This window comes from Cololabis saira, chromosome 23 (assembly GCF_033807715.1).
Source record: "Cololabis saira isolate AMF1-May2022 chromosome 23, fColSai1.1, whole genome shotgun sequence".
Taxonomy (NCBI): Eukaryota; Metazoa; Chordata; class Actinopteri; order Beloniformes; family Belonidae; genus Cololabis; species Cololabis saira.
In genome coordinates, this window is record NC_084609.1 from 136,173 (window position 1) to 151,033 (window position 14,861).

The window sequence follows — 14,861 nt, forward strand, 5'->3', positions numbered from 1 at the left end:
AACCTTCACAAACGTGTTTCTCTTTCAGATACGTGGACCCGGAGAACAACTAGACGACGTACCTGCCAACAATCTGTCCTCTCTGGAAACTTAAAGGCCCAAAAATAAACCAGCTCCACCTTCCACTGAGTCATTCTGCTCATTTGGTTTTGTTGCCTTCCTAAATATCCTTTGTGTTTTGTACTTACTCCAGGTATTGTTGGTATTTATTTAGAATTACCCTCAGGTATTCCCTGAGGGTTTTTTTCAATGGGATCTTATCTGTTCCAGTCATATAATTAACATTATTTCAAGTGGATAATCAAACCATATATGTATAATTTAACAAGGAACACTGAAAAAAATACATTTAAGCTAATGGAAATATAACATATTTAAATCTGTGATATTAACAATTAAAAATTAAGTTGGTTGCTTTACATGAATACATATAGTTTTGAACTTAATCTGCATTTGTTCAAAAAACAAGACATTGTGCATGTTTTCCTTAACCAGCAGTATTTATGTAATCCCAGTAATCTTTTCATTTACACACAAACAACAAGCAATGATCTGGTTGTATTTACTTTTCTTTTAACAATTTTAATCTATTGGGCAGATTGACCAACGTTTAGATGAAACAAATTCTTTATTTGTTTAAGTAGAAAACCACAGTAAAAAATATCTTACTTGATCTACTTTAAAAAAATTAAGGTAAATTTTTCGCATGAGATTTTTATGTAGATAAAGAAAGACTAGCCTTTGTATAAACTACTTAAGTTTTAGTATGTACAAAATTAATTTGCAAGTAAATTCAACTTAATTTTGCTGCAGTACCAGCTCCCCGCCAGCAGGAGGCGGCGCATGCGCGGTTCTCCGTCTGCCGGAGGAGCAGCAGCAGCAGCAGCAGCACTGCAACATGCTGTTTTGAGCTGAACATTTGTCGGACCACTTTATATATGTTAAAGCAAGAAAAAACCTGTTTTTCATAATAGGTTTACAAATCAGCAGGTTTCAACCTGTCTGGTACTGAGAGGCAGGGGCGCCGAAAAGGGGGGGTAAAGGATACGGATTATAGGGGCCCATTATTGAGGGGGGCCCAGAGAGGCCCCTAATGATGATCAAAATTATAATAAAGAAAAGTAAAAACACTAAGTTATTAAATAACATATAATCACAAATGTTTTATTTTCAATGCCCTGGTAACAATAACTTTCGCCATCAACGCCTGCATCCCACCCCCCTCTATTTACGTAAAATGGTTCAGTGCGACTGGATCAGCTGCAGGTAGCGCACGTGCGGTTTGTCACAGCGTCACAGCTGCAGGAGGAGGAGACGGCATCATGCCTCAACAATCAGGCAGCCAAAAAAGAAAACAAAATAAATTAAGAGAGGAGAGAGAGTTGAAAGGTCGACAGTATGTCACCCAGTATTTCCGAAAAAAAAAGGTGGGTTTGTTAGTTGTGGTGGAAAGTTACGGAATATTAACTTTCTCCCTGTCTGTGGTCTATAAGCTAGCTCACTTTTCTCACCATGTTAGCTCAAGAAAACGGGATTTTCACATTTTACTGCTATTTTAGTTAAATAATAAATCAAGTCAAACATTTATCAAGCTGTTCTCATTCAATAATAGTTGATCTCCCCCCTGTCAAAATGATGCCTCATTCTGAACAGAGTCAAGTGCAGCAGCAGCAGCAGCTGTCTGTCAGCCCCCACCTCCCCCTGCCCCTGAACCAGCCCCAGTGCCCCCACATGAGGAAGGAGGTGAGCAGCTGTGTGTGTTGAAATAATATTAATAATAATGATACATTTTTACTATAGTCTCAAAACATTCTCTGCAACGTGCATAAATAACATCTGTAAATATCTGTTTTTCTTTTTGTATACTAGTATTTTTTTATTTATTGCTATTTTTATTCTCCTTCTTCTTCTTATTATTATTGTATATACTGTTTATAGTGTTTTTTATTATTATTATTATTGTGTGATATTGATGCCTCTTGTGTTTTGCACTATCCCCTTTGCTGCTGTAATCTGGAAATTTCCCCTCTGGGGGACTATTAAAGGATTTCTTATCTTATCTTATATTAAAACAATACAAAGGTGAAACTGTTGTGGGAAATAATTAAAATTAATGAAAAAAGTAATTTTGAACAATTTTAATGGTTTAAAAAGCATAAACCCTTTTAAAAATTAAATAGAAGACGTGCAGTAAAAACAGAGGGGAACATCTGTGGTGTGTGCAGCAGACTGGGGTGACCGCTCTCAGTCCAATCAGAGAAGTTTACATATTGGTGACTATGCTATTACAAATAGTTATATTGTAGGAAATACTATATAATTAACGTATGTCCATTGTATTCAGAGTGCTCAGTTCTTCCCCTACTGTCATGTTGCTCTTCTTTCACAAATATGGTAATGATAGTCAAAAATACCATTAAAATGCATTGTATGTAAAATAGCATCAACAAATTTCGCCGCTGTGTTGGGGGGCCCGGAAAAGATTATTTTCATGGGGCCCAAAATCCCTAGCGGCGCCCCTGCTGAGAGGTAGTCATAAGTATCCAATTTACTGCTTCAGGAAAAGTGCATGTTTTTAATATTTGTATAAACTGTAAAATATGTGTGCCCCGACTTGACTCATGATAGAACATGTGGCTAGAACTGTCGTCCTATATTTGAGCTGCCTGTTTCAGGCTGGTGTGATGTCCCTAAATAATAGACGAGCACTTCAGACAGAGTGTCATGCTGAGTGCCAGGCTGTGTTTAATTGTTTGTTTATTATGTTATTGTGTTAAACATTTTATTTGCATGCATGTTTTTGTTGCTTTGTTTAGTTATTGTTTGAAACGTAACTTTTTGTGGGTTTTGAGTTTGGCATGCAATAACCCTTTTTTTAGTTGATTAGACACAGCTGAACACCATTGAGGCAGGAACCGGATCCTGACTGACAGCTGCAGTGGCCAATGAACCACTGCAGGCTGGCCCCCCCAGACCAATGGTGGACCCGGGGAGGGTTCCATTCCCCCTAGATATTCAAGGGAGAGAATGCACGGTGGAATGATGGAGAATGGACAGAGAATGGACTGAGGAGGATGGACTGATGGACTGATGGACAGAGGACTGATGGACTGATGGACAGAGGCCCACGGGGGCCCAGGTGGTTGGGGAGCCCCCGGCGGAATCGGACCGGACCGGGGATCCCTGTTGGCGTGGGCCTGACTGCCGATGCTTCCAGAGGGGGCGCTAGAGGACAGTGACCCCGGAACGGAATGACTGTGACTGTTCATTTTTTAACCTTTTTAACCTTTTAAGGATTGGCCATTTTAAGAAACAGTTCTCCCATTTTAAGTGACATTTTCCCCACCCTTGATTTTATAACAGTCTTTGCGCAATAAATGGTTGTTGCTGCACCCCTGTTTTGTTTGTGGGTTACTAAGCGCTGCTCACCCTCGAAGAACGGAACTTAAAGTATTTCCTGGGGGACCTTAGTTGTTGCAGTACCAAACCGCTAAGAACCACCCCTTTGACAAGAGCGCTGTAGGGAAGTTAAGACTCTGTATTTTAATGTTTCTCACCAAAAAACCAACACATTAAGAAGTTACTAGTCAATAAATGTGAATTTTACTTGCAGAGATTATGAAAATTGGGGGAAAATAAGTCACTGAATAGTCAACTCTACTTTAAAATAATTATTTATGCTACATGTACTAGTTGACTGGATTAAATATGTTCTGTTAGTCTAAATTAGGTGACTTTTCATTTATTCATCTTCGTCTTAGAAACACTGAAATCCTCAGGACTTCATAGTGAAGGTGTTTGCTGGACAACTAGACGCTTCAACACCTTTTAGGCCCGTTTGAACTTCCACATGAGGTCATTTTCAATTTCCTTTCAAAATGTTCCTTTTCCCTTTCTTGACTATATTACGATGTCAGCCTTTCACTTTACTTTGACTGTTGTGTTTTATTTCAGTTTATACATTTATTTTATGTATTACTTCCCCAGGTAATGTTACATCATCAGCAGGATAACCCATACCTTGAATCACTTATTATTTTAATATTCTCACTCACATACAAACATAGATACATAAATACAGATATGATTTAAAGACTTAAAGCATTTCTCTAAAGGTGTGTTGAGTTCATGGGTTCATGGGAAATGTAGTTTTAGTATAAAGGGTGTCGTTAGCAGACATGGAGGCAGGACAGAAGACGGTCCTAGAGGAGGCCGTGGTTGAGATCAGACTCTGCTGAAGGCCTTGTGTCCTCACTGGTGGAAAACGTACAGACGCTCAACACACACATGCATTCTTGTGAGAACGTGCCAGTAAAGCCGAGGTTATTCTGGATTTTCACTGGCTACATCTTGCTGGCATCCGTCCCAAAATTAGCCCAAAAGTTTCATGCTTTTTGTTTCACACCCACCATACCTTGAAATAAAATCAGGATCAAATGTTTACACCACAGTGCTTGAGTCAAATTCCATCTCAGTGATTAAACTTGTGTGTTTTCCTCCCGTCCTTCCTCTCGCCTTCTTTTCTCACTCGTCCTGTTAAACGAGTTTTCCCTCCACCCCCCACTCCACGCCTTACACCGCTCCCTAACCCTCCTGATCTTTGTGTTTTGACTCAAACAGGTGAAGGTAGGAACTCGTTCTCACTTCTGATTTACCTGCAAACTTTGATCATTCTCGTGTCTGAAGACAAATCTACATGATTGTTAATGACAACATTTTTATTGGTTTTATTATTGATCAGAAACACCGTGATGATCAGCCGATGATTAGTTTTCTACATCGATCAAACTTTGGTGTTTTTATTTCCTGGAATGAAGCTGTCGTCTCCAGCATTAAAGTCAGACTGCTGTTTCCTGTGGAGCCTTTCAAAATAAAGCGTGGTTCCTGGAGGAAGTTGTTTGCTGCTTGTGTAAGTGTTGTGTGATGAAGCTGTGAAGGAGGAGGACACGTGTCTCTGCAGGACAGTTTCACCTCTGAGCTTCTTCACATTTACAGGAACCAGACTCACGTAGAGGCCCAGTCTCTTTCTGCTTGTTCAAGATTTTCAACTTCCTGTTTGTGCATTAAACTGTTGTTAACAGAATTTAGAGTTTTTAATATTAGAAGCAGAAAATGAGACAAAGTGCTGAGAGAAAGTTTCAGAGCAGCTCGGATCAGCAGATACGGCTGTATCAGTGACTTCCTCCACCTCCCACTGGTTTCTGACTGCATTCTAGTGACATTAACACTAAAGAGAGGAGAAAACCAGAGCAGGATCAGCTGGTCTGTGTGCAACACCAGTGATGTGTGTTTCCTCTGCAGATGAAGGTGTGTGTGTGAGCTGATTGGTTTCCTCTGCAGATGAAGGTGTGTGTGTGAGCTGATGTGGACGTGAATTCAGCAGAATGGACCAGTGTGAGGACGGAGAGGAGGGAGTCCCTCCCTCTAAAACCTCTCTGTGTGGGGAACATGAGAGTCGGAGCAAAGCTCAGAGGTGAGATGAGAATCTCTAACTGTCCCTGACTCTTCTGCATGTCAGAGCTCAAGACTCACATCACCAAACATCATTATTACAGGAATCAACCTGGACCTGGACCCAGTTGTGTGTCCTTGAAGAGCGACCAGTCAAAGGAAGAGGTTATTTACTTCAAAGGAGACCAACGTTCTGCTGTAAAGACGTATGTATCCAAATGCTGCCAATGATTTACGTTTAATGCATTTTAAATAGACTAAATATTTTTATCTGTATAACTTATTTTTCATATGAATAGAATATTTACATTTTGAACTATTGTCTTCTATCAGGGTCCATCAGAAAAGAGACTCTCTGGAACATGAACCCAGCTGTTTGTCCTTGAAGAGCGACCACTCAAATCACAGACTTATCACCTTTAAAGGAGACCAACATTCTTCTTCAGAGAGGTGAGATGTATTTAAACACATTAAATGTATTTAAATCAGTCCTAATGTTGGGAAATGTCGACATGTTTCTTCCTGAGTACATCCATGTAGTCCTGGACCCCTGTGGTCCTCCATCACCTGATGGAGATCTGAGCTTCCTCCTCATAGATCTTCATCTCCTGTCAGGAGCTTTTTCCTCTGGTCGACACATCTGGAGTTCTCACCTTCCAGAGGACTGATCCTGATGATGATCCAGAGTTCCTCTTACTGATCCTGATGATGGTCCAGAGTTCCTCTTACTGATCCTGATGATGGTCCAGAGTTCCTCTTACTGATCCTGATGATGGTCCAGAGTTCCTCTTACTGATCCTGATGATGGTCCAGAGTTCCTCTTACTGATCCTGATGATGGTCCAGAGTTCCTCTTACTGATCCTGATGATGGTCCAGAGTTCCTCTTACTGATCCTGATGATGGTCCAGAGTTCCTCTTACTGATCCTGATGATGGTCCAGAGTTCCTCTTACTGATCCTGATGATGGTCCAGAGTTCCTCTTACTGATCCTGATGATGGTCCAGAGTTCCTCTTACTGATCCTGATGATGGACCAGAGTTCCTCTTACTGATCCTGATGATGGTCCAGAGTTCCTCTTACTGATCCTGATGATGATCCAGGGTTCCTCTTACTGATGCTGATGATGGTCCAGAGTTCCTCAGCTGCTTCATGTCTCCATCAGTTGTCCACGTTCCTGATCTTGTTGTAACTTTTCACTGAGGTCACATGTTCTCGTTGGATCAGCAGGACTAGTAAACCTTCACCACGACCAGTCCTCTGATGGACTGTCCTCATCCCAACAGGACTTCATGGACCTTCAGCTGGTGTTTGTCTCTGTGAGGACAGACATGATGTGAGCTAATTCTTCCTTGTTCCTCCACAGAGTGGACCAGCAGATCTCAGAGTCTCCCAGCGGTCCGTCTGTCCAGCAGCATCAGACCCAGCTGGACTCCATCTTTCAGGTCTGTACATGAACAACAACTGTCTCCATCTGTCCTGATGTTTGTCTCCATGCTGGTCTCTGGAGACCAGTGGACTGTCAGTCTGTCCATCATGGACCTGATGTTTGTCTCCATGCTGGTCTCTGGAGACCAGTGGATTGTCAGTCTGTCCATCATGGACCTGATGTTTGTCTCCATGGTTTCAGTCTGGTCGTGTCCTTCATGTGGTCTTCTGTTCCAGCTGCTGGAGGACGACATTGTCATGTTTGTGAAGGACGAGCTGAAGAAGATCCAGAAGGTTCTGAGTCCAGAATACCCAGAATCCTTAGAGAGTGTGGAGGAGGATGAAGATGAAGAGCAGAAGAGCATCAGAGAGACATTCATGAAGATCACAGTGAAGTTCTTGAGGAGGAGGAAGCAGGAGAAGCTGGCCGACCTCCTGCAGAGCAGTAAGACGTTTCTCTGAACATCTGAGCTGCTGGATAAACCACACCCAATATCTCAGTAGATGACCAACATTCACAGATCAGACACAACATTAAACCCACTGGAAGGTGGAGGAACTCAGCTCATCTTCTGTTAGGAACATCTCATTAATAGGGTCATTAATATCCCAGTAAAATAAAGTTTTATTCTTAAGAGATGAACCGTGTGGATTGAATATTCAGTTCCAGCAAACACAAAACAAACACAACTTGTGTGTCTGAAGTGAATCGTAGAGGAAACACTGTTCTTGTTCCTCTGATTGATCGGAAGGGTTTTTGGGAGGGTAACGCTTCAATACTCCTCATTGAACGGCTGATCAGTGAATGTTGGAATGTTGATTCTTTAGAGGAAGTAAAACTTGGTTTGGGCTGGTTTTAATCACTATGTGGTTTTCTTTATTTCATCTTTATTTAGAGACCGTCGCTGCCCTTTGTCAATCCAAACTCAGATGTCAGCTGCAGAAGAAGCACCAGCATGTGTCTGAGGGGATCACTAAAGCAGGAAACCCAACCCTTCTGGAGCAGATCTACACGGAGCTCTACATCACAGAGGGAGGGACCGGAGAGGTCAATGGTGAACATGAAGTCAGACAGATTGAAGCAGCTTCCAGGAACCCAGACGGAGCAGAAACAGCCGTCAGACAGGAAGACATCTTTAAACCCCCACCTGGAAGAGGAGGACCAATCAGAACGGTGATGACAAAGGGAGTGGCCGGCATCGGGAAAACAGTCCTAACACAGAAGTTCAGTCTGGACTGGGCTGAAGGCAGAACCAACCAGGACATCCAGTTCCTGCTTCCATTCACCTTCAGAGAGCTGAATGTGCTGAGAGAGGAGAAGTTCAGCTTGGTGGAACTAGTTCATCGATTCTTCTCTAAAACCAGAAAAATCTGCAGCTTTGAAGAGTTCCAGGTCGTGTTCATCTTTGACGGTCTGGATGAGAGTCGACTTCCTCTGGACTTCCACAACTCTACAATCGTCAGTGACCCCAGAAGCTCCACCTCAGTGGACGTGCTGCTGACAAACCTCATCAGGGGGAACCTGCTTCCTTCTGCTCGTCTCTGGATCACGACACGACCAGCAGCAGCCAATCAGATCCCTCCTGAATGTGTCTCCATGGTGACAGAAGTCAGAGGGTTCACTGACCCACAGAAGGAGGAATACTTCAGGAAGAGGATCAGAGAAGAGGAGCAGACCAGCAGGATCATCTCCCACATCAAGACCTCACGGAGCATCCACATCATGTGTCACATCCCAGTCTTCTGCTGGATCACTGCTACAGTCCTGGAGAAAGTCCTGGAGAACGTCCTGGAAACCAGAGAGGGAGGGGAGCTGCCCAAAACCATGACTGAGATGTACATCCACTTCCTGGTGGTCCAGGCCAAACTGAAGAAGGTCAAGTATGACGGAGGAGCTGAGACGGATCCACACTGGAGTCCAGAGAGCAGGAGGATGGTGGAGTCTCTGGGAAAACTGGCTTTTGGGCAGCTGCAGAAACCTGAAGGAAACCTGATCTTCTATGAATCAGACCTGAGAGAGTGTGGCATCGATCTCAGAGAGGCTTCAGTGTACTCAGGAGTGTTCACCCAGATCTTTAGAGAGGAGAGCAGCCTGTACCAGGACCAGGTCTTCTGCTTCATCCATCTGAGTGTCCAGGAGTTTCTGGCTGCTCTTCATGTCCATCAGACCTTCATCAAGTCAGGAGTCAACCTGCTGGAGGAAAAAAAGAACACCTACAGGTGGTTTAAAACAAGAGCAGAGACTCAGCTCTATCAGAGTGCTGTGGACAAGGCCTTACAGAGTCCCAATGGACACCTGGACTTATTCCTGCGCTTCCTCCTCGGTCTCAAACTGGAGACCAATCAGACTCTCCTACGAGGTCTGTTGGAACCAAAACAAAGAAGATTACAGAACAATCAGGAAACAGTTAAATACATCAAGAAGAAGATCGGTAAGGGTCTGTCTGCAGAGAGAAGCATCAACCTGTTCCACTGTCTGAATGAACTGAACGATGGTTCTCTGGTGGAGGAGGTCCAACAGTCCCTGAGGTCTGGAAGTCTCTCCAGAGATAAACTGTCTCCTGCTCAGTGGTCGGCTCTGGGCTTCATCTTACTGTCATCAGAAGAAGATCTGGAGGTGTTTGACCTGAAGAAGTTCTCAGCTTCAGAGGAGGTTCTACGGAGGCTGCTGCCGGTGGTCAAAGCCTCCAAGAAAGTTCTGTAAGTACCAACAAACACATGTTGAACCTCTGGAGTGGAGGCTAGTTTCTGACTACGTCTGGTTTTACCTCCACATTTCATGTTTTCTTCACTTGTTTGGGTCTTTTTTCAGTACAACCTCACATGAGTGAGTTGGCGCTGGTTCTTTCATTTCCAGACACTTTAATGACACATTAAACCTAAAATCACACACAAGCATGAACTCTGACAAGGAAACCCTTTCATTTATGTTTGTACTGGGGGGGTAGGATGAGCTGAAGACCAGCAGAACAGTTGGAGACACTACTACATTTTCTTCCACAACAGTGAAAAAACCTGGTTGTTGTTCTTTTCTTCCATCTGCAGGCTGAGTGGCTGTCACCTCTCAGGGAACATCTGTCCACTTCTGTCCTCAGTTCTCAGCTCTCAGTCCTCCAGTTTGACAGAACTGGACCTGAGTAACAACGACCTGCAGGATTCTGGACTGGAGCAGCTGTGTGCTGGACTGGAGAGTCCACACTGTAAACTGGAGTCTCTCAGGTCAGGATTCATTCAAGTCTTTTCCAGTTCCAGTGAACATGCTGCTAAACGTGTCTGCAGCAGGACACTTGAGCAGAGAACATGCAGCAGACCTGTGTTGTGTGTCTGCAGGCTGTCAGGCTGTCTGATCTCAGAGGAAGGAAGTTCTTCTCTGGTCTCAGCTCTGACCTCCAACCCCTCCCACCTGAGAGAACTGGACCTGAGCTACAACCATCCAGGGGAGTCAGCAGGGAAGCTTCTGTCTAGACTGGAGGATCCCCGCTGGAGGCTGGACACTCTCAGGTAGGACACTCTCAGGTAGGACATACTCAGGTAGTAGGACACTCTCAGGTAGGGACACTCTCAGGTAGGGACACCCTCAGGTAGGACACTCTCAGGTAGGACACTCTCAGGTAGGACACACAGCAGGGAGAAGGGGAAAGACAAGAGTAGATATACACAGGGGATAACGAGACACAAGTGCAGACAATCAGGGCAGATGGAAACAGGAGGGACAGAACTGAAACTCAAACTGGGGGAAATGATAAACCCTGACATTACCCCCCACTCAAGGGACAGATCCCAGATGTTCCAATGAAGCATCACAAAAACCAACCCAGGGTGGGTGGAGGGGGCCCAGAGGAGGGCCCAGGCCAACACATGGTCAAAGTTGTGGGGGCCGTCTTTGTGGCCGGGCCGACCGGCGAGACAGTTTGGGGGTTCGCCCTCGGGACGTAGCAGGCGGGTCAGGGGGAAGCCAAGGGACCGGCTTCGGGGGAACCCGGGTCCTCGGTGCTGGCTGAGGGGGGTCCGGGACCATCACAGGAGCAGGAACTGGGGCTAATGGGTCCAGAACCACCGCCGGAGCCGGAACAGACCGGGGCTGGCGCCAACGTCGTCTCCCTTGAAGCTGAAGGCTCGGGCTTGGGAAAGCCAGGCGCGTTCCCCGGAATGGGGACCCCTCTTCCGTGACCCGTAGCATGTTCTTCTCCGCCTCCCGGCAGACGAACTGAAAGAGGGTGATGAGCTCTTCCGCTGGGTCCATCTTGGCTGGTCCGTTCTGTCACGGAGTGGTTTGTTGAGGACCCAAATGCAGGAGAGCAGGAGGCAGGAGTTCCCGAAGACTCAGGTTTATTTTTAAGAACAAACCAAAAACGCTGTGGAGCAGGATCAAAAAGGCAGAACAAAAACAAGAATCCAAAAACCAGACGAGGAGAACATGGAGGGAGGAAACAGTCCGCACCAGCGAGGAGCAGGGGAAAGACAAGACCAGATATACACAGGGTTAACTAGACACAAGTACAGACAATCAGGGCAGATGGAAACACGAGGGACAGAACTGAAACTCAAACTGGGGGAAATGTCAAACCCTGACAACGCCCCGATTTCAGCACCGGAGGCGCCATAAAAAGGGACATCCACAAAACTTCTAAAATGCATAGAAATTCATTTATTCTATTCGAAAAAACAAAATGCTTTGCTTTAAAGTTTAAAGAGCCTTAATAGCATTGAACTTGCATGACTGTACAGACAGACAACTGTATAGCAACTGAACTAGCCTATGCTCCTATAGTAAATATAAATATAGTTACAGGTGAAGGTTGGAAAATTTGAATATGGTGTAAAAGTTAATATATTTCAATAATTCAACATAAAAGGTGAAACTAATACATTACATAGTCTCATTACATGCAAAGCAGGATATTCTAAGGCAAGCCTTTATTTGTTACAATCTTTATGATCAAATAATTTATTGATTTAATAAAACATTCTAATTTTTTGAGATTTTTTATGTTTTCATAAACTGTGAGCCATAATCACCAAAATTAAAACAAATAAAGGCTTGAAATATCTCACTTTGAATGTAATGGGAAATAATATATTATAATATAGCTCCAGAGGCTTCCAGCCCAGCTCAACAGCCAGGCCTCCGCCACAGAGATCCCCACCCATCCCCACAGCAGTGATGCCCCTGCAACAGAGATCCCCACCCCACCAGCTCCAGAGGCTTCCAGCCCAACCTCCATATCTCCACCCCCCTTTCATCTTCCTCCTCCCTGCTCTCATCCTCCAACCTTTCTCTAACGCCATTTACAGCCGGCATGAACAAACTGGCTGCTCAGGCTAACACCAGTCTTGCCAGCCCTCGCCGCCCCCATCAAAATACTGCTACTAGTGTATAAATCTGTCAACGGGTCAGGCCCAAAGTTCATCTCTGAACTGCTTCTACACTATGAACCCCCTAGACCTCTTAGGTCACCAGGGACCGGTCTGCTAACTGTTGCTAGGACCAAAACAAAGCATGGCCAAGCCGCTTTGTGCTATTATGCCACATATAGCTGGAATAAGCTCCCGGAAGACGTTAGATCTGCCCCAACTTTGCCTAGTTTTAAAACTAAGCTAAAGACACCCTTATGTTTACTTCTGCTTTTAACTGCTGCTAAACCGCAGCACTTTTTACGACTGTTAGCTTTTATTTCTTATTTCTATTTTAATTTTTAACTTTATTTTTTAATCTTACTGTTAATGTTTTTATTGTGTTCTGTATGATGTTGATAGTAATTCAAGAAGCATATTGGAACGTTTTATGTAAAGCACTTTGAGTTGCTTTGTGCATGAATTGTGCTATATAAATAAATCTGACTTGACTTGTTTCACCTTTAGTTGAATTTACTGAAACGAATGAAGTTTTGCAATATATTCAAATTTTCCAACCTTCATCTGTATATTACGACATCAATAAATAACAGAGAACCAACACATGTTACTGTCTTTAATGTATCCTGTCCTTTATTTTTTTCATTATTGTTAGTTCGTTGTTCATGTGTGAACTCCTCCTTCCAGGGTGGAGCCTGCTGGACAACGATTTCTGACACCAGGTCTGAGGAAGTGTAAGTGTGTTTTTATTCAACCATCTTCACTCGTTCATGAGTCCATCAGTGATCAATAACTGATCAATAATAACTGCAGCTGCTTGTTTGTTCTCTCCATCAGATTCCTGTCAACTCACCGTCGACACAAACACAGTCCACAAACGTATCAAACTGTCTGACAACAACAGGAAGATGACACGTGTGGGGGAGAATCAGTCATATCCTGATCATCCAGACAGGTTTGATTACTGGGAGCAGCTGCTGTGTAGAGAAGTTCTGACGGGTCGCTGTTACTGGGAGGTCCAGTGGAGCGGAGCTGTTTCTGTATCAGTGAGTTACAGAAGAATCAGCAGGAGAGGAGGCTCTGGTGACTGTAGGTTTGGAAGAAACGATCATTCCTGGAGTCTGGACTGTTATTCAGGTGATCAGTACCATGTCTGGCACAATAACAGAGAAACAACCACCACCTCCTCATCTCCATGTCCACGCTCTGGCAGAGCAGCAGTTTACGTGGACGTTCCTGCTGGAACTCTGTCCTTCTATGAAGTCGTCTCTGACAGACTGATCCACCTCCACACCTTCAACACCAGCTTCACTGAACCTCTCTGTGCTGGATTTGGACTCTACTGGTACATGTCTGTGTCTGGGTCCAGGTCTGTTTCCTCAGTGTCTCTGTGTCCAGTTTAGTCTCCAGAGTCTCCGGTCAGAGAAACTGTCTCTGTTGGATCCTGGACTTGGACTCTGGTTCTGGTTCCTCAGAGTCTCCATGATGATTATGATGATGATGATGAAGATGATGATGATGATGATGATGATGATGATGATGATGATGAAGGAGATAATCACCATTTATCTTTAGTTTTTTGGTTTATTGTATTTTTATTTGATCTTTTTCACATTTAAACATTAAATCATTTACTGGACTGTTGATATTTGATCATAAATTAGATTTTTATCTCATTATTTTTTTTTATTTATTCTTAATTCTGTCTAAATGTTTTCATGTTTGACTTCACGTTTAGATTATTAAAGTCGTGCTTCTTCCCGGAAACAAAGTTTGAGCTTCAAATCTAAACATTTCCATTTTACATTCAACTTTTCCAGTTTGTATAATATTTGATTGATTTATCTGATTGTTTTAATTTGATTCCTTCAGTTTTCAAAGTTGTTGATGTAAAAATGAAGTGAGAAGTTCGAAATATTCATGTAACATCCAACATGTAAAAACACCAGCAACATGTTTAAAAGTATTCAAGTACTCTTGAAACCAGTTTTTTAAGGAAAGGTGTATTTACTGCAACTTTAAAAACATGAGGTACATATCCTAAGTTTAGGGATAAGTTGATCTGGTCCAGTATTGTCGTAGCAAAAAGAGAAAAAAATATGTCCACATTTCTGTGCAAAACATGTTTAGATAAATGTAAATGACCTTTTATGTTGCATGTGCTTGGCAAACATCAGAATGTAACATGTTTCCTGCTGGGTATTGATCTGCTGCCAAAGGTCTGAATAAAACAATCTGAACAGAAAAAGTTTCATTTCTGTAACAACAAATATAAAAATGTCACATCTTATCTGCCAAAAGTGTCTCCCAGACAAACTAATGAGAAGAAAGGACCTGTCCTGACGTGCAGGTGTGAGGCTTGTGACTTCCTGCTGACTAGAAAACAGTCTAGAAAATCCCTTGTGTCCTCCCAGCTGATGAAAGTCTTGGGCAGGTTGTGCAGAAAGATCAGCCTGGAGAGGAGCGGCTCTGTCACAGTTGCTGTCGTAGTGTCCTTGGGCAAGACACCTTACCCACCTGCCCCGTGTGAATGTGTATGAATGTTTGATGGATGGAGGGGCCGTTTGGTCAATATGGCAGCCACGCATCCCTCAGTCTGCAGGGCAGCTGTGGCTACAGACGTAGCAGC

At 43.6% G+C, this 14,861-nt stretch overlaps 1 protein-coding gene across 5 annotated transcripts; it reads left to right on the forward strand.

The window, feature by feature from the left end:
- The first annotated feature begins 1,724 nt into the window (after positions 1–1,724).
- LOC133424438 (NLR family CARD domain-containing protein 3-like) lies at positions 1,725–14,486 on the forward strand. 5 transcript variants are annotated; one of them, XM_061715054.1, is made up of 11 exons: positions 1,725–1,743; positions 5,341–5,473; positions 5,556–5,657; positions 5,785–5,901; positions 6,816–6,894; positions 7,115–7,322; positions 7,774–9,577; positions 9,923–10,096; positions 10,208–10,378; positions 12,920–12,966; positions 13,070–14,486. In XM_061715054.1, the coding sequence occupies exons 2-11, from the start codon at positions 5,385–5,387 to the stop codon at positions 13,633–13,635; spliced, it is 3,357 nt and encodes a 1,118-aa protein (XP_061571038.1). In that variant the 5' UTR covers positions 1,725–1,743; positions 5,341–5,384; the 3' UTR covers positions 13,636–14,486. The 5 variants fall into 5 exon arrangements, with proteins under 5 accessions (XP_061571038.1, XP_061571037.1, XP_061571036.1 ...); XM_061715053.1 differs by lacking the exon at positions 1,725–1,743 and adding an exon at positions 4,601–4,626; XM_061715052.1 differs by lacking the exon at positions 1,725–1,743 and adding an exon at positions 4,634–4,909.
- The last annotated feature ends 375 nt before the right edge of the window (positions 14,487–14,861 follow it).